General features: G+C 39.2%; 1 protein-coding gene across 4 annotated transcripts in view; it reads left to right on the plus strand.

Moving 5' to 3' along the window:
• Positions 1–17,275, plus strand: part of gnao1a (guanine nucleotide binding protein (G protein), alpha activating activity polypeptide O, a) — a 162,090-nt gene extending 144,815 nt beyond the window's left edge. Inside the window, exons 7-8 of one of the 4 annotated variants that reach the window (XM_063005288.1) lie at positions 10,680–10,833; positions 14,837–17,275. In XM_063005288.1, the coding sequence (XP_062861358.1) occupies positions 10,680–10,833; positions 14,837–15,024 (342 nt within the window). In that variant the 3' untranslated portion in view covers positions 15,025–17,275. Of the gene's footprint in view, positions 1–2,275; positions 2,430–3,029; positions 3,218–10,679; positions 10,834–14,836 lie in introns of those variants that run through there. The other 3 variants (XM_063005289.1, XM_063005287.1, XM_063005290.1) reach the window with 3 other exon arrangements.
• The last annotated feature ends 3,188 nt before the right edge of the window (positions 17,276–20,463 follow it).

Raw genomic sequence — 20,463 nt, forward strand, 5'->3', positions numbered from 1 at the left:
GGGGTGACCTTTTAAAGACGCATGCCCGGTTGTGCTAGCCATCTTCAACGTCTTCATGCCAACTCTTCTGCATCTGCGATCTTCTCCGATCGTCTCAGCTCCTCTCCTGCCGTCTCTCACCTGTGGCTCTGCTCTCTAACCAATCAGCAAATGCTATAAAGCAAAACTGACTCTCCTGAAGACCCATCCACCAGAATATTACTGCAGGTACGAACTTTACCCCTACTGTCACCAGCCAGGCCCAGTCAAACTTTGAAATGACTTTAAAGCAGCACTTGTTTATTTTCTTGTGTGAACGTTGTGTTTTAGTGTATCAGTTCCTCACAAAGCCCTCTTATTTGATTTGCTTGTTTGTACATTTGGAAAGGTCTTGATGGTATTAACATTATTAATTTCTATATCTGGCTTTTTTTGCGACTACATTATTAGAACACATACCAGTGTTTTTAGTACAACTCCAAATCAGGAAAAGTTGGGACAGTATGGAAAATGTGAATAAAATAAAAACAGTGTTCCTTACTTTGACTTGTTGATTGCAGACAGTTTGAACCCTAGATATTTCATGTTTTCTCTGCTGCTCAATTTCATTTGTTAATATACCTGCATTCCTGCTTTTCAGGCCTGCAACACATTCCAAAAAAAATGGGATGGGGGCAATTTAGGGCTAGTAATGAGGTGAAAAAACTAAATTATGTGATTCCGAACAGGTGATGTCAACAGGTGATTGTAATCATGGTTTGGTACAAAAGCAGCATCCAGGAAAGGCTGAGTCTCTGATGACCAAAGATGATCAGAGGAGTGTGAAAATGATTGAAATGTTTAGAAACAATGTACCTCAAAGAAAGATTGGAAGGGATTTGCATATTTCTCCCTCTACAGTGCATACAAAGACGAAAAGGACCATCCAGACTGTTATCAGCAACAAGTCCAAAAGCCAGGGTCTGTCATGGTATGGAGCTGTGTCAGTGCCCTTGTAAAAAATCTAATTAACACTTCTGTGATGGCAGCATTAATGCAGAAAAGATCTTAGAGCAACATATGCTGCCTTCAAGACGTCGTCTTTTCCAGGGACGTTCATGCATTTTTCAACAAGACGATGCAAAACCACATGATGCACACATTACAAAGGCATGGCTGCGGAAGAAGAGGGTACGGGTACTGGACTGGCCTGCCTGCAGTCCTGACCTGTCCCCAATAGAGAACGTGTGGAGAATTTTTGATAGGAAAAATGTGACATCTTAAGACGTGTTAGCAGGAAGAATGGGACACAATAAAAGCTGAAACACTAAATCACTTATCATCGGTGCCAAAACATCTTTTAAGTGTGGTGAAAAGGAATGGCAACATTACAAAGTGGTAAATACTTTACTGTCCAACTTTTTTGGAATGTGTTGCAGGCCTGAAATGGATATTTATTCATAAATGAAATTGAGATGAGCAGATAAAACATGAAATATCTGCTGCATGTCTGCAATCAAATAAAAGTCAAAGTAAATGTAAGGAACTCTGTGTGTTTTATAATTTGCATTTTCCATGCTGTCCCAGCTTTTTCTGATTTGGGGTTGTATAAAAAAAATTAAAACAATAAAAATAAACTGGTTTCTTTTTAATGTATATGCAAAGTGCATCTATAGGGTAAATGTTGCTTAAACAATTGGACAATGAATGTACAAACAAGGTAGGTGAGCCTAACAAAGTGGCTACACATCCCCCACTATTAGTGTATATGAAGTGTATTTTTAAGGCCGTATTGGAAATACATTTTGTACAGATTGTATTCTACTGCCCATACAAAGGAAGACAATATATATTTTCCAAGCCCCACCAGGGATCTCTAGTTCCTGGAAGCTTCCTATAAACCAGATTGTTCTGGTTTTTCATGAATTGTTTACCAATTCTGCCGCTGTAAATCAAATGTTAAGTGGATATTTCCTAATACTCTCACTGCTCCTGATCATTTATCTTATCTAAAACATGTAGTTAACATAGCTGTGTACTCTGGAGAAATGATTACATTAAACGCTCCCACTCGGTCTTCATTATGCTTCTACCTAATGTGATAATGCATCACCTTGTCTGGGGATGTGGCATTCTAATTCATTCATGACTCACAGGCTGAAACACTTTCAGATTCCTTTCCTTCCCTGTCCCTGCTTCTGTCAGCACACTGAGTTTTTAAATAATGTCCAGAATGTGTGATTGTACCTGTGTGTGAGAGAGAGAACAAGAGAGAGATTCTATGCTGAGTCTGACACTTTCTTTTTTGATCCCACAGAACCGCATGCATGAGTCCTTGAAGCTGTTTGACAGCATCTGCAACAACAAATGGTTCACAAACACCTCCATCATTCTTTTCCTTAACAAGAAGGACATATTTCAGGAGAAAATAAAGAAATCACCTTTATCTATCTGCTTCCCTGAGTACACAGGTAAAACTTTGACCCAGATGAGATTTTTAAGCCTTCTCAGGAAAGGACAGGATTAAAAAAAGATGTAGAATACAAAGAGATGAAGATGGTATGCTAATTTCCAGAAGGATGGTTTTTGGGGGGTTCTTTTAAGACGGCTGGTTTTTACTTGGCAAGTCTGAATGTTTGGAGAGCTGGATTAAAAAATATATATATCCAATTTCATTTCCATCTCAAGTTTCATTCTATAAGGGCTTTGAGCCACATATCCTGCTGTAGCATCAGCGTAGGACCATTTATCATCAGGCAGTCACAGTATCAGGCCTGCAGCCTAGTACATATTACAATGTTCAGTTTCTGTGTAACATTGTGTATGCTACATTACAAAGGCTGAGTTTTCATTACATCCTTTTGATTCCCCTGCATTACTTTTATGCCTCTGCTTTTTACTTCTACACCTCCAATCTTTACTTCTGTGCTTTCCGCTTCAATAAACGCAATCCTCGATCATTTTCCTTTTCAACCGTTTCCTCTTGCACTAACTCCATCTGTTTTCCATCAATGCCTGCTGCGCTCCCCCACTCTTCTTTTGCCTCTGTCTCTGCCTACGCTTCGCGTTAGGGCCGGACGCTTTCCTGGAGGCAGTGGCCTACATCGAGTCGCAGTATAAAAGCAAGAACAAGTCCTCGAACAAGGAGATATATGCGCACACCACCTGCGCCACAGACACCGACAACATCCAGTTCGTCTTCGACGCTGTGACTGACGTCATCATTGCCAACGGTCTGCGCTACTGTGGTCTTTACTGAGCCTAGGGCTGTTGATGGAGCTGGTTGGCACATTTGTTTGCCTCCAGTTTTTAGCCCTTTAGAGGTAGTGAACGCTAACCAAAGGGCTTTTTCTAGTCTTTACAAGGGACAAGTCCAGTTTCATTTTAAATATCTGAGAATAATGTAAATGTATTATATACACCAATCAGCCATAACATTAAAACCACCTCCTTTTTTCTACACTCACTGTCCTTTTTATCAGCTCCACTTACCATATAGAAGCACTTTGTAGTTCTACAAATACTGACTGTTGTCTATCTATTTCTCTGCATGCTTTGTTAGCCCCCTTTCATGCTGTTCTTTAATGGTCAGGACTCTCCCAGGACCACAACAGAGCAGGTATTATTTGGGTGGTGTATCATTCTTAGCACTGCAGAGACAATGACATGGTGGTGGTGTGTTAGTGTGTGTTGTGCTGGTATGACTGGATAAAACACAGCAGCGCTGCTGGAGTTTTTAAATACCTCACTGTCACTGCTGGACTGAGAATAGTCCACCAACCAAAAACATCTAGCCAACAGCGCCCCATGGGAAGCGCCCTGTGACCACTGATGAGGGTCTAGAAGATGACCAACTCAAAAAGCAGCAACAGATGAGCGATCGCCTCTGACTTTACATCTACAAGGTGGACCAACTAGGTAGGAGTGTCTAATAGAGTGGACAGTGAGTGGACACGATATTTAAAAACCCCAACAGCGCTGCTGTGTCTTATCCACTCATACCAACACAACACACACTAACACACCACCACCATGTCAGTGTCACTGCAGTGCTGAGAATGATCCACCACCCAAATAATACCTAGTCTTTCATAGTCTTTTGGGGGTCCTGACCATTGAAGAACAAGGTGAAAGCAGGCTTAAAAAGTATGTAGAGAAACAGATGGACTACAGTCAGTAATTGTAGAACTACAAAGTGCTTCTATATGGTAAGTGGAGCTGATAAAATGGACAGTGAGTGTAGAAACAAGGAGGTGGTTTTAATGTTATGGCTGATCCACGGTGTAGTTCGCTTCAGATTTACTGTCACCCCCACTAAGATGGGTTATAAGGGTGCATTTTTAGCTCACAATAAAACTATACGAGAAGTATAACTTAAGTTAATTTAATCTATAAAACGTGGTAAAAAAAATTTTGAACAAAACCTTGTTTCACAATTGTTGGCATCCCTAGAAATTTGAATCAACAAAATGTAACTAACACAGAATTCTATTTGTATTTTACTTTTGACTGTTAACATGCTCACTCCATGACTCCTATCATTTTGTATTTATATTTAAAGTGACACAGAGGCCAAAATCGCCTACGAAATCATCAGTGTAATGACAGTTTCAGAATACACAAATGAAGTTAGACATACGTGTGTTGATCTTTACAGATCGTGACATACATTAAATGCTCATATACACTGTTAAGGCGACTAGGTGTAAAATAGCCAGAGCAAATGTCCTTCACATCACCACACAGTGAGGAGAATAGTTCAGCTGGACAAATTTTCTTAGAGCATCTCATTATCTCAAACAATTATATGCTACTCAAAAACAGCTGAATGACCAATTCATCTCAGGTTCCATCCTAGTCCCCTGCCACTAAACCCAATTTAAAAACTGTGAAAAATTGTCTACAAGAGGGGACCTGAAAGCCAAGATGATCTGAAAAAAATATGAATTAAAAAGCCCTCTCAAAGCCCACTCGTTTTGCTCCAATTGTTAAATTTCTCATTGTTATAGAAGAAGTGTAGAGTTGAAAAGTATCTAGAAAAGTAAAAAAGTTTAGAAACAGATATACATTTCCCAAAAGAATAATAAGCTGTTATGTGGTTGGGTGGTTTTTGATTGTTTCACTTTGTTTTTATTAGGTTGGCAAATTGGCAATATATTTATCTTCAGCTTTACTGTTTGAACCAGTTTAAACAGTGTGCTCAGATATGACTTACATGAGCTCTGAAAAACACTGACGAGTCAACAAGCAATGTTACATCCACAACAGTCTTATTTTCCATTTTATTTTCATGTTTTACAGTTTCCCCAGAATCACACAGTGCAATGCAATAACACACCCCAATTCATCACAGGGCCTTGGCCATCTTCCAGTTAGTGGATGCCCAACCGGCTGATATCACCAGTGGAGCTGAAAAGCCCTGGATCCTAGCAGTAGTTTGTCAGGGCAGTCTATCAGTGCGCCACTGGAGTGCCTGGTCTCATATTGTATACGTTATATCCTCATAAATAAAACAGCTACATGTATGAATAAAGGAAAATATGGCTTTAATGCTAAAAATGGGATAAGACATTTATAATAGGAGACCCCATGCCATTGCTACTAGTTCAGATAGCAGTCCAGTAGATTATTATACCTAAAATACCCACAACTCAATCTGGGAGCTAAAAATCCATCCATACCCAGGATCACAGTCACCCAGTACAGCAAAATAAATAGGGACCTGACAAACGCTTTCTACCAGACCTGCACTTACATATATACATTTTTACATTTTCAGCAGTTAGCAGACGCCTTTATCCAAAGCAACTTACAGTACTGTGACAGTATACAGTCTGAGCTGTTGAGGGTTAAGAGCCTTGCTCAAGGGCCCAACAGTAGCAACCTGGTCGTGATGGGGTTTGAACCAGCAGCTTTATGCTTACTGGTCCTGTACCTTAACCGGTAGGCTACAGCTGCCCTATATATATATATTTTGTTTATGCATTTTCTCCCCTTTTTCTCCCTTTTAGTGCGTCCAATTGCCCGACTGTGTCATGCTTCCTCTCCACCAATGCCAATCCCAGCTCTGATTGAGGAGAACAAAGCTATCCCACGCCCCCTCCGACACGTGGGCATCAGCCGTATGCATTTTGTCACCTACACTTTGACGAGTGCAATGCAGATCAGCACTGTGTACAGAGAGACACACCCTGACAACACTCTTTTCCCGTCTCTGTGCAGGTGCCATCAATCAGCCAGCAGAGGTCGTAACTCAACAGGCCAATCGCTGTTCATCTGGCAGCTCAGCCCAGCCGGCAGGCAGAGCTGAGACTCGATACGATGTATTCGAGATCCCTACTTTGGTGTTCCAGCGTGTGTTTTTACCGCTGCGCCACCTGAGCGACGACACGCACTTAGTTTTGGGAGATGGAAGAGATTAGGCACAAAATCAACCACTGCTTAACTCACAAACCTTGGCATTTGAGAGAGGGGCAGGGGGGCAATTTAAGTGTGTGTTTAAATGTACACTGGGTGTCAAGTGCATCTTGTGCTTATGTGCCACCATTTCTTGCACAGAAAAACAAATGCAAAAGGCTTAGCACATCACTTTTTTAATGAAAAAGTGCCAAGAGATGTGAAACATGGTTTACTTGAAAAGTATATGGAATAGAGCAAGCAGTTGACATTTAAGTTGAGTAAAACTATAGCCTTTCTGACCCTATTATTAACTAATTCTTCATCTTAGTAAAACACATTTCTACATGAGTTTTATCATGCTGTCTGTGTTGGTGAATGAATCACATTTTTGCTGTACTAGTGAGTGTAAAAGTATTAAACACATGAAGCCATGTAACATTATTGATGGACCACACATGTCCTCTCATAGTTACAGTGCCACAAATAAAAATTTTGTGTTTTTTTGTGTTTTCAATACTTGAATGTTGATGAAACTGTGGGGGACATTTAAATGGCATTAAAGTTTTACCCATAGGCCTTGAGCCAGCCTGCTATTAAAACAGAGGCTGTCTTAACATTGTGAGGAAAACATTTTTATGCTACTCAGTCAGAATATTAAATATAACATTTTGTTCTTGTTTGCTTTGTTTTCATACACTTTGTAGAACTTTGTACTATACACTGATCAGCCATAACATTAAAACCACCTCCTTGTTTCTACACTCACTGTCCATTTTATCAGCTCCACTTACCATATAGAAGCACTTTGTAGTTCTACAATTACTGACTGTAGTCCGTCTGTTTTTTTACATACTTTTTAAGCCTGCTTTCACCCTGTTCATTAATGGTCAGGACCCCCACAGGACCACCACAGAGCAGGTATTATTTAGGTGGTGGATGATTCTCAGCACTGCAGTGACTCTGACATGGTGGTGGTGTGTTAGTGTGTGTTGTGCTGGTATGAGTGGATCAGACACAGCAGCGCTGCTGGAGTTTTTAAATATCGTGTCCACTCACTGTCCACTCTGTTAGACACTCCTACCTAGTTGGTCCACCTTGTAGATGTAAAGTCAGAGACGATCTCTCATATATTGCTGCTGTTTGAGTTGGTCATCTTCTAGACCTTCATCAGTGGTCACAGGACGCTGCCCACAGGGTGCTGTTGGCTGGATGTTTTTTGTTTGGTGGACTATTCTCATTCCAGCAGTGACAGTGAGGTGTTTAAAAACTCCATCAGCATTGCTGTGTCTTATCCACTCATACCAGCACAACACACACTAACACACCACCACCATGTCAGTGTCACTGCAGTGCTGAGAATGATCCAACACCCAAATAATACCTGCTCTGTGGTGGTCTTGTGGGGGTCCTGACTATTGAAGAACAGGGTGAAAGCAGGCTAATAAAGTATGTGAAGAAATAGATGGACTACAGTCAGTAATTGTAGAACTACAAAGTGCTTCTATATAGTAAGTGGAGCTGATAAAATGGACAATGTGTGTAGAAACTCTAAATGTAAGCTTGCTGTAATTTATCCAAGTTAAAGCTTCCAGTCTCCTTTTCGTCCCACCGAATCCAACTGATCAAGTGATAGCCGTTTGAAGTCTTTTAAAAATGATCAAGAGAACAGAATAAAGCTAGTGGCTCTTTGTAACTGGCAAAAGGCAAAGTAGGATTGTGTACTTGTAAATTATTCGTTGAGAAAACAGCTGGTGTAGATACATTTGCAAATCTGTATGAAAAAAGAAACACTTGTCCTATTTTGTACAATTAAAGAGTATCTAAAATGTATAAAAATAAAACATATATTTTGAATCATTGCCGTGCTGGAGGATATATCTACTGTAGTTTAGCTTCTCAGCAAAGCCAGCCAGACTTTCAATCAAATTTCTTCTGGCACTTCATGAGGTCCATGATGCCATGTATCCCACTAAAGTTTTCAGGGCCAAGTCTTAATGAAAAACATGCCAGTTGTTGCCATCTGTACATGGCAGCAAAATACACTTGGTAAGGAAATTTGGCTTCAGTGTAAACTGATTCATTTTTAATATTTATACCTGTATTAGTTTCTAAACTCTCAGATGTTCTTTTAAATGATTTTGAAAGTAAATCATGTGATTTATTTAAGTACTGGCATTATATGGTATTTTCAGCTGACAAAAAATTTAACCCAGGCCTAAATTTTCAGCTGATAGGCCTGGGTTACATCTGTTCATCTGTCTGTGGAGATATATATATATACTTGTCACTCCTGGATTGTACAGCACCGCTGGGAGTACCATCACAGTGTCACTGTATGGCACTGAATAGTAGCGTTTTTCACTTATTACTAGCAATTTGCTTCTTTTGAAAAATGCCCAAACCATAATAGCCGTATGGCCAGGTAGTTGCACTTCAAAGTTTGTAATTAATCGCACTGTGTGGTCAAAAGTTGAAAGAAAATGGACAGATGACACCAAACCATTGACATTATATGGAGTTTACTCCGTTTTCAGTTCTGTGATGGACTCTGATGTTGGGCATTAGGGCTTTCCTGTGTAATACTGAAGTTAAGATGTGCTTTGATCACTTCACAGTTCATTAGAATGTCACTGTTGCTGTAAAATTGAGATTGCTTTTTATTGGTACTTAGTTGCCCATCCTGAATGTCAGACAACCAAATAGTAAAGCACAATTCATCACTTTTTTACTGCTCCAAGGTACATTACCAGTGTGCTTTTCAGCACCTGATTTATTTACCTGGGTTATACGATTGATATACCTGGGTTCATGATTATATTTAGGTGTTTTTACTACCACTGTTTGTAGAGCTGTATATAGCATAGCTGTATGCATATATATTTTAAGCTTTGGGCCAAAATGGTAAATCCACTACATATCTACACTCATCAAACACTTTTTTGCAACAACCCCCCTCCCCCTCCCCTTCAATTTTCCTCGCTAATCTAGTCGTATCCAATCATTCCGGTTTGCATTACGCTTCGCCTCTACTGATACTACCCTCCACTGCTGACTGAGGAGCACCACCTCCAACACATGTGCAGTACCGACTGTTTTGGTCGATTTAATGATCAGTTGTACTGGGTGTAGCTCTGGTCTGGTTTATATTAAAACTTGCACCCACACTAGCCTCAAAACTGGACATTCATAGACTAGATAAAAGAATGAAAATGAACAGCACTTAATTATGGACTCTTGGTAGCACACTTGTTAACTCTGCGAGTTCAGGAAGGTCAAATTTAATCAAATATGATTAAAAGCAAGCCTTTTCATCTTAGTAATTCTAGATAAGGTGTGGGTACCTGGTTAAGTGAATGATATGTGAGTCGGCCTGTGCGGCCAAGGTGAAAAGGCAAAAGTGGTGGGAAATAAAGCTTTTGACCACATGAAGAGATTTGTGGGCAATTGAGTTAGTTAACTGCTGAGTGACTAATGGCTGGTTGTTCCTGTGGTTTTTATCCGGGCTACAACAGCTGGTGTAGAGGCCAGACTGCTGTCACCATGGGCTGTGATGTATGATTAGATTGAAATAATCCATTTTGACGACATATTACCTGCTGCAAGGATTTTATAACTTGTGAAAAAGCCTTGAACTAATGCAGTAGGAAAGGAAAAAGGTTTCTCTATTTTCCCTGAATTGATCTTTCTGCAAGTGGCGGTAAAACTATTGTTATTGGACATTTCACCAAAATTTTATTAGTTCTGAAACCAGAAGCTTGCAGCACAGCTGGATGGTAGTTTTAAAAATGGTGCCTTTGATTAGATGAATCTGCATTTTTTTTTTTAAATGTATTTGAGTGTATGTGCCATTGCTGGGTGCTCTAGTATAGTGCCATCTGTCCACACTTTCTTTTTATAGTCTTTCATCACCAGCAGTTATGCCATTCTGTTTTCTTTTTTGGTCTGGTGTGTATCTCTCAAATGTATGTTTACCTGTTGTAGTAAATGTGTGCCTTTCACTGTTCCTAATTATTTATTGAACAATGGATGTGTATGTGTGATTGTATTTATATTTTAAAAAATGAATAAAGTAACACTTGAAACTCTGTCTAGGCCTGATTGTTTTTGTCTCTGTTTTCCTTCAACATTTATCATACAACCAAGCTCGCACAATGACCATTTTAAAATCAATTTTAAGCCTATACAAATACGGGTTTACATATCCGCTTCCGTTCCCTTTTTTTTTTGTGCCACAGTTTGTCCACTAGCTTTCATCTTTCCTGTTCTCTCAGCTAACCTTGTCTGCATTCTTTCTTTCTCTTCATTCTGTTCTTCCTCTGCAGAATCGCATGCACGAGTCTCTTATGCTGTTCGACTCCATCTGCAACAACAAATTCTTCATTGAGACTTCCATCATTCTCTTCCTCAACAAGAAAGATCTGTTTGCTGAAAAAATCAAGAAATCACCCTTGAGTATCTGTTTCCCAGAGTACACGGGTAAGAATGAATCCAGCTCCCTTTTCAGTCAAGCTTCTGGGTATACGTTCGGCTTTTGAATCACACAAGGCTGAATGAACTTGACTGAAGTCCTAGTTCCAGTTTTGGTATTTTACTGGAACTGGTGACTTTGGGCAGAAACACATGACAAGTGTCACGATACATTCATAGAAATGTGAAAAAGCTTCTCATTCAGACTTGCAATATGTAGCCATGTAAAAAAATGTTAGTACAGTAAGTCCTCTACATACGAACCTTCAACTTGCAAACATTCAAAGATGGGAATGTACGTGTCCATTTGTTTAGAGTTTGTGCAAAATTCAAAACTGTGCCAGGATTTCAAATTTGGTGGCAGCGCCCAAAGTTAGGTGTGTCCCTGCTGCTTAGCGGCGAACAGGATCCCAAAGCTAGTAACTCAAAACAAGTCTTTTTCGTGTTTTCAAAATCAGACTTCTAGCCAATTTATTTTCATTGATTTGATTTCATTGCAGACAGGATGAACCTGAGATATTTCATGTTTTGTCTGGTCAACTTCTGTAGTCCATCTGTTTCTCTGCATGCTTTGTTAGCCCCCTTTGTATTATTTGGGTGGTGGATCATTCTCAGCACTGCAGTGACACTGACATGGTGGTGGTGTGTTAGTGTGTGTTGTGCTGGTATGAGTGGACAAGACACAGCAGCGCTGATGGAGTTTTTAAACACCTCACTGTCACTGCTGGACTGAGAATAGTCCTCCAACCGAAAATATCCAGCCAACAGCGCCCCATGGGAAGCATCCTGTGACCACTGATGAAGGTCTAGAAGATGACCAACTCAAACAGCAGCAATAGATGAGTGATCGTCTCTGACTTTACATCTACAAGGTGGACCAACCAGGTATGAGTGTCTAATAGAGTGGACAGTGAGCGATATTTAAAAACTCCAGCAGCGCTGCAGTGTCTAATCCACTCATACCAGCACAACACACACTAACACACCACCACCATGTCAGTGTCACTGCAGTGCTGAGAATCATCCACCACCTAAATAATACCTGCTCTGTGGTGGTCCTGTGGGGGTCCTGACCATTGAAGAACAGGGTGAAAGCAGGCTAAAACAGTATGTAGATAAACAGATGGACTACAGTCAGTATTTGGAGAACTACAAAGTGCTTCTATATGGTAAGTGGAGCTGATAAAATGGACAGTGAGTGTAGAAACAATAAGGTGATTTTAATGTTATGGCTGATCAGTGTACGCTCCCCTCTAAAAGAGGAACATCTGTGTATATTTCCAACAAAATATCAGCAAGCCACATTCTGCACATTGCTGCATATTTACAGATGGCCTGTCTGCAGTCCAAAGCTCTCTTCCATTTAAAATGTGGCATGTTATGAAGCGTAAAATGCAACAATAAAGACCCTGTGTGGTTTCTAAGCAATTGGTTCCAATAAATGAGATAAAACATAGTGGTAGGCATGCTTCTGAATTTAAATCTCAGCTGTGCTACCAACCTGGCTGGGCATCCAACATGCCTAGTCAAAAGGGGAAGACATCCAAAAATGGGCATCCAACAGACACTGTTGGTGGTGTCAGAATGATTGACTTGGTTCCTCTGCTGCTCATAGAGCCACCTGCATGAGGTGGGGAAATGACTAAAAATGGAAATGACTTATTCTGTAGAAAAAAAATCAAGGTTGCATGTGAGTGCTACAAAAACAGGCAGAGCAGAAGAGAAAAGATGATCCCTGAGTAATGCCCACCTGCATATTTCCAGCTTACTATGGCCATCAATACTGTCTGCTACCCTGAGTCACTCCTGTTATCTCTCAGACCAGAGAGGCTGTCTAGGCTGGCTATTACACCAGGCTCTTGTCTTACTGAAGGATAGCTCACTCAAAGGAGCTGGCTTTAAAGTCGAGAACGTAGAGCTTCAAAAGAGGAGACCAATTGCTGCTTCAAATGTACATGAGAAAGTGTCAGCCACAGGGAGTTATCTATAAAGAGAGTCAGTCAGGAGTTTGTGAAGAGCTGGCCTCTCTTTTTTCTTTCTAAAATACTTAAGTTTGTCATTGAATTAGTCATGTTCTCCTTTATTACAGTGTAGGAAATTTTACTGTTATATTTAATGACACACTCAAATTAGAAACAATTGCAGTGTTTCTTACATTTACTTTACCTTTTATTTCATTGCACGCAGTATGAACCCAAGATATTGCATGTTATGCCTGGTCAACTTCATCGTCTTACGTTAACGTTAATTTACGTACATTCCAACATTTCAGGCCTGCAACACATTCCAAAATGTGTTACCACTTTGTATAGTTGCCCTTCCCTCTCACAACACTTAATTAGTGTTTTGGCACCATGGATACCAAGTGATAAAGCATTTAGGTGTTATTTTGTCAGGTTATGCATTTGTTAACAAACAGAAGTTTCTCAGCCCAAAAAGCATGCAGCACAGATGGATATTACAGTTACACAGCTTCAAAGCATTTCAAATGAACCAAGTGAAGGTATAAAACGAGGATTCACCTAAGTATCAGTCTTTGCTAGCAAAGATGATTTGTGGTTTTCCACATTGTGTGAAAATTGTCAACCAGTTTCTCAGTGCAAAATGCCAAATAATTTCTACCGTACATAATATTGTAAAAAGATTCAGGGAATCTGGAGAAATCCCTGTCCATGTAGAGAAAAGCCGGAAGCTCGTAGACGGCATTGTATGAAAGGCGTTCAGTATATTTCATTGTAAAGTGTAGTTTTAGAGACTGGGGACATGACAGTGTTATAGGGTGTTTTTATTATCGTTTTAAATTATATATCCTAAATTTGCAATTAGATCAATGTGCAGGACACTTTGCTCAGTAAAAAAATGCATTTTAAAGTTTTATATAGTTTTATAAACTCTTATATACATTTATTAATCTGTCCTGGGAACGGAAATGGCACCGATTCAGCAGAATGGAACATAGGCTATACTGAAAATGTGAAATAAAGCACTTAATTCTGCAGTATAAATAGAGCCGTAGGCTGCGTCCGAAATTGCGTGCTTTAACAGTACTTACTAGATTCCAGGCAGTGCACACTGTTCGGTCGGTAAAGCAGTACAGTCTTTCAGTACACAAGTGTGAAGTATGCACACAACCTCGTATATACTATGTCTGCGATCTTACCAACGTCACGTGATGCATGATGTCTCATCGCCACAGTTATAAAAAAAATTTTCCCCCCTAATCTAGTCGTGTCCAATTACCCTGACTGCGTCCTCTGTACTGACTCGACCCTTCACCTCTGCCTGAGGACGCCTCCCAACTGACATACGCCCCCTCCGGCACATTCAGTCAGTACAGATAGTGCATTTTTCACCTGCACGAGTCGAGTTCATACACTTGACGGGCACTGTGTATGGAGGGCAGTCAGCCAGCAAGGACCGCAGTTGCACCAGTTATGAGGACCTATGATCCGACATTCTTACCCTCTAACCCTGAACAACAGCCAATCGTTGTTCATGCTGCCGCCCAGCCCGGTCGGAAAGGCAGAGCTGAGATTCGATATGATGTATTCAAAACCCCAAATCTGGTGCGCTAGCGTACTTTACCGCTGCGCCACCTGAGCGGCTACATTTCAAAATGTACAATTTTTATAACATTTTTTATTAAAATCTTACTCCGCTTTCTGCCATCTTTCTTCTTCGCTACGAACGCCTTTGCAGCTCCAGTTGAATTATGGGATAAATTATCGGACCGCAAGTGTGCATTGTTTGCATACTCAAAAATGCCTGCCGATGCAGTAGGTCATCTGGGTACTTTTCGCATACTGTTAAATTAATACTATGTATTCGGACACACTAACCGCTTTTGCGTACTGCTTTCGTGTACTGTTCAGTATGGAAGTATGTAATTTTGGACGCAGCCGTAGTTTTACAAATGCAGTAATGAAGGACATTTTTCTCTTTGTCATTTCTGTTCATACCTCATTCTCTTCTTTCTCGTTTCCCCTACCTCTTCCCTATATGCCCTCCACAGGTCCCAACACTTATGATGACGCAGCTGCTTACATCCAAGCACAGTTTGAGAGTAAGAACCGCTCACCCAAAAAGGAGATCTACTGTCACATGACCTGTGCTACGGACACAGGAAACATCCAGGTGGTGTTCGACGCCGTCACCGACATCATCATCGCCAACAACCTGCGAGGCTGCGGCTTGTACTGAGGCCCGGTCTCACCCCCTCGAGCCAATACCTTTGGAAATGATTATAATTAAAAATGCAAGTTGGTAAATAATAATGATAATTTTAAAATAGGCATATACATATATATAAATACTATACATAAAATGTTTTTAGTTTGTCAAAGAGCTGCCAACAGAACTGATTTCTTATAGAAACCCAGCCTTTATGGTTTTAGAACAAAGTTGGGACCTTTTTTGTTTTTTATTTTGTTTTATTTTTTCTTTGCCGTTTAATGTTTTGTTTTCCCTTCTCCGCGGTGTACTGTTTGTTGTTTTAACAAAACCCTCATTTTTGTTCTCAATAATGTCTTTTCTTTTACTATATTGTTATATATGTTTTTGTTCATGTATGTATATTTATTACCAGTTTATCAGTCGGGGGGCCCAGCGGTATACGTTTCGCCTGAACATACGACGTTACTCTGACGATATATGCTAATTATGTAATGAAGTAAACAAAAAAAGCTGTATCAATGGCTTAGACAGTTATGTTAGTTGTAAGCACCGCGGTTAACATCCGTCAAGGCCAAACCAAGGTTGTAGCGTGTCCCTGTTTTTTCAGGTTTTAAATTAGACTGGATTTTGCATTCATTCTGTTAGCTGGTCTGTTAGCTGAAAAAGAAAGCACCCTCCAGGACTGCAGCCTACATGCTCGGTTATGTCGTTTTATTGATTGTTGTTCAACCTTTATGTGTTTTCGTCACAGGCGTGTGCCAGCTATATCTGCTGTATGTGTCTGGGGCCGTATCAAGTATGATTTCGAGCCCCTCGACCCATCCTGATAATCGAAATTGTCATATCAGTGCCAACCTTGAAAGAACGATGGGTCTGGAAACTAGTTCTAGCAACACTAGGTAAACTATAATAAGAAACGTATTAACACTGTTGTGTACGGAACTTCTACTTTTTTATTGTTTATTAATTTATTAATTTATTTATTGATCACCTGTCCCGCACACCCTCTTCCTCTTTCCACTTTCCTCATGCATCTGTTCCACTCCCTGATTCCGCCCCGCTTCTAGACCTACTGTTTTATTCTGTTTCCAGGCTGGGTAATGGAGTCAGTCCCCTTAAACAAGTCCTCAAAAACACAGCATGACTCTTTGGCCTTTGTATAAAGATCAGCTACCTGCTTCACTTAGATATTGAGGAAAAACAATGATAAAAGCCACAAAAAGACAAAAAAAAAAAAATACATAAAAAAATACAAATAAAAAAGAAGAAACAACAGTTACAAAAAAAAAGCATTGTGTAAGATGAGTGGGGTTTTATGTGGGGGTGGGCTTAAGACAAATACACTCACAACCAACAATATGGTGCCGTATGGATGATGGTCGTCGGGCTGCGTGTCTGTAGAGTCGTAGATCTTCTGGTTCTCTCCAACTAGACTTAATCCAAGAGAATGATTGACAGTAATAACAATGATAATAAAGATAATATTAATGAATTGTAATATTAAAAGTATATTACTTGTGCTTTGTAGCTACAGAACTTTTTTCCTTCCCCTCCCCTTTTTAAGTGAAAAACAAGTTTAGCAAAGGTTCCTGCAATCCATTCCTGAATCATTCTTACTGACTTACCAATGTTGATGTTGAACTGTACTGATTCCTTTTTTGCCTGTTTATCCTGCATTGCAGTACCTATTATCCAGAAAAAAACAGCAAATGTATCTTTTTTCTTTATTTTCTTTATTTTTTTATTATTATTTTTTAGGTGAACCACTTTTTGGTGTGCAGGCCCGAACGGGTGATGCACTTGGTTGTACAGATTTCATGCGCTTTCTCATCCTCATGCATTTTTTTTATTATTATTTTTTGGGGGAATTGTATTCAAAACAAAAAAAATAAAAACACTTTCCAGGTCTGCCTAGAAAAAGCACAGCTCTCACACGACACATGTAGATTTGGAATGATGTATCTCTTATCCCTCTACCTGCCGCCTTAGTTCAACTAATGGAAAAAGTCGACAGGAAAAAAAAACACCCCAAACCCTGTGTATAATGACTTTAATGACAGTTATGCTTTGGGATCTTCTCTTCCTCCTGCCCCCTTTTCCAACTCTTTTGATTTTCCTTTCGTCCTTTCTTTTTACCCTCTTCCAGTGAATGCTTTCTGTGCTGTTTATTTCTCCCTCTACTTTAGTGAATGGTTGTTCTTTCATGTGGGATGTTCGTGCTGGAAAACCAATCGAATGTAGTGTTTACATTAAAAGCCACAGTTTTCATGACTACAAATCTCGATCTCTCAGGTTTTGATTGTTGTCCATCTTTGTTTATTGTCCGCATATTTTAATACATTATAAGCAGGGGTGGAGCTTGACTCAGTATACGGAAACAAGTACCAAAAAATTGTTAAAAACTTACAATTATATAATAACCAGTTATGCAGTAACATTTGTACCATCAAAAAAATGCTTATCTAGGTTATTGTACTACATTCGTTTAATTCGCGTATGCTATAAACTCAAATGGGCTAAAATCACATCCATACACATGCATCACGTCAACAAAGGCATTGCTTTTACAATTCATCTGTTCAAATTTCAAATTATTGTGTTCTCCAACAATGGTGAGCTTCTTGCTCAGAGTTCAGTTCGGTTTTGTGGGGTAAAACTTGCCACCGGTCGGCTGGGCGCCATCTAACGGGCATAATTGGCAGTGCCTGCAGCAGACACGGTTCTGCTAGGGCGGGATGACCGGACTATGTGGGTGAGGTCTTCAAACGCTGTGTAAGGACCCTGACTGGCAGATAGAGAGGCGCCTGTGCAGAGTGCATAGGTGAAAAGGGGTTCCACTAAGGGCTGCACATGGGTCAGAGGAGGCGTGAGCAGCAATATACCCACCTCAACTGCAATCAGGGATCCCCCAGCAGCGGAAGACAAATTGACTATGCTAAATTGGGAGAAAATGCATAAATAAAATAGAAAAAAAAACTGGCTTTCTGATGGATCTTTGGTTTGTCAGGTTGAAGATTCTTGATGAATATTCATAAACAAACTTAAATCCCACTTTACATCAGTAATGTCTACAATAATGTGTCTGTCCATTTTAGCTATTAGTGTGTGTAATCATTCAAATATAATATTTTTTGTTTTTGTAAGAATTCTCCTAATCAGCAGGATTAAGCCGGATTAAGTGGCAGAAGTACACTTATTCCTTAAGTAAATGTATAAATAATTGACCCTGGTAAAGATTCAGAGTGGAAGGTACTTGTCAAATGCTGTCAACGACATCAGACAGTGACATCCAATCACACATTATACCCAGTGAATCATTTTGACTTGACTCATTTTGAATTGACTCAATTCTCAATGGCTAAAATCAATCCAGCCACACAGCACCCATAAACACATTTGACACATCGTTGTAGAAGCTGTCTTATTTGGCTAAAATATTTTTTCCTGTCTTTTAAAATGTAATAAGTAGAAATCGTAAGTGATTTTATAATTATTTTATTAAAATACTTTGAAAGTACATATATACAATACTATAATACTACAATACTACAAATTCTATTTCAGAGGTCACACTGGTCAGACTAATGCTGAAATGCTGATTTAATTGTTGACAAAGATAATATTTCTGAATTCCAGAGGCATGTCTTTAATACATCATTACATAATCAGGCTTTTAAAAGTTGATCAGCTGGGCAATGTAACAGACAAGTCAGGCCTCCAATCAACTTATAATAATCAGGGCTGTTCAACTATCAGCATTTGGGGCAAATTCAATGTATCGGTCATATTTTACTAGCCATTTGGTTCTCACTAGGTTGTTTAATACATTGTATGCATCAGACTACTAAATCAATTATTATTTTTTCATTTTATCCACTTTATCCTGTTCAGGGTCATGGCAGGTCCCATTTCAGCTTTAGCCACCCTCCTAAGACATAACCAATCTTGTCTGTGATGTATTTTTCTAATTTTGGTTTTGGTATAAGCTTATACAGTATAACTTAAATATTGAAATATTAAGGCCTGTACTACAGTTGGTGACTAAGAGCTGTCTTGGGCCACCATAAGGTGCTACATCAGCTTTAATACATCTTTGTATAAACTCACATTAGTATTCATTTGTAGTGACACTTTCCTCTTACGGGGTCAAGTGGACCTAAATTTTGCTTATCTGCCCATCCCCCAGCAGTTGTTGTGCCCTATAGCACAGTACTGAACTAGCTCCTGTCAAAGCCAACCGGAAGAGAAAAGTCACTTAGGTGTCTAAACTGAACATAACAGGTAAATATTAACTAAAGATCACTTCATTTTTTTCGGATTACTCTCATCATTGGTTGTATCTGTGTAACTTCAGGGTTGATCTAGAACCTTTGCCTTAAAACTTCTACTTTCAACATTCTGTTTTATTCACTGTAGGGTCTAAAGGTCTGGCTTTACTACCATCTGTCTTTTATTTAAATCACCATCTATATCAAACAAATATTTATTTGTTTTCTTTTTGGCAGTGCTGCTTAGTGGTTAAGATACTGACCTAGTAATCGGCCACTAGTTCAAGCCAAGTTGTCACTGTTGGGCCTTTCAGGCCTTTAACCCTCAATTGCTTAGACTAAATTCATCACAATTGTAAGGTGCTTTGGATAAAAAAAATGCTTCTAAATGCTGTAAATGGAAAATAATAATAATAAAAAAATTTATAACCAAAATATATTAAAATCAGACTTAATATTAATGCGGAAACAAGTATCACTTTTGTCTTTGTTATTTAATACACATCTTGTGTGTATATCCACTTTTAATTCACACACAATGTAATTTGGCTTTGTCTTAAAACATTAACAAATAAAATATGTAATAATAAGCAAACAAATATATTTTCACCAAGCCATTTACGGTTGAAAGAAAATTAATATTCTTATAGCATTTTGGTTCAGTTTTGACCCTTGGCAAATTAATTATTCCTTCTAACAAACTGTCTTTAATTCCTTAAGGTTTCAGTGATCACTCTGTTGAAATTTAGGTTTCAGAATCCTACATGCATTTAAAATCACTACATTTTCTGAGCCATTCAAGCACCTTCACCTTCCTTTTAAGAAACTGGTGTTTGAGTTATTTTAGCTGTATATCTTTTGAGTCGTTCTGTTAAAACATCCATCTTTTCTCTAAATGTAATTTCTTGACAGATAAGGTTTAATTCTCTAGTATTATAGTCTCTCTAGTTATTCTCCCTTTCCATGTTTGTGTGTTTTTTAATGTGGCCAGTATTGAGTAGTGGCCCCATTTAATACAACCTCTACACTTTACTATGGTTATGGTTCTTGGTATTATATGTGCCCACCTTTTTTCACCGAACATGACAAGTTTTAGTTCCACATCTCTGAGCTTCTGTAGTGTAGGAAGTGTAGGAACAGATATAATGGTGTAGCTGTTTGTATGGTTGCTTTTATATCATCTTGTACCTACTTTTAT

The sequence above is a fragment of the Trichomycterus rosablanca genome, chromosome 11, assembly GCF_030014385.1.
Source record: "Trichomycterus rosablanca isolate fTriRos1 chromosome 11, fTriRos1.hap1, whole genome shotgun sequence".
NCBI classification, from domain to species: domain Eukaryota; kingdom Metazoa; phylum Chordata; class Actinopteri; order Siluriformes; family Trichomycteridae; genus Trichomycterus; species Trichomycterus rosablanca.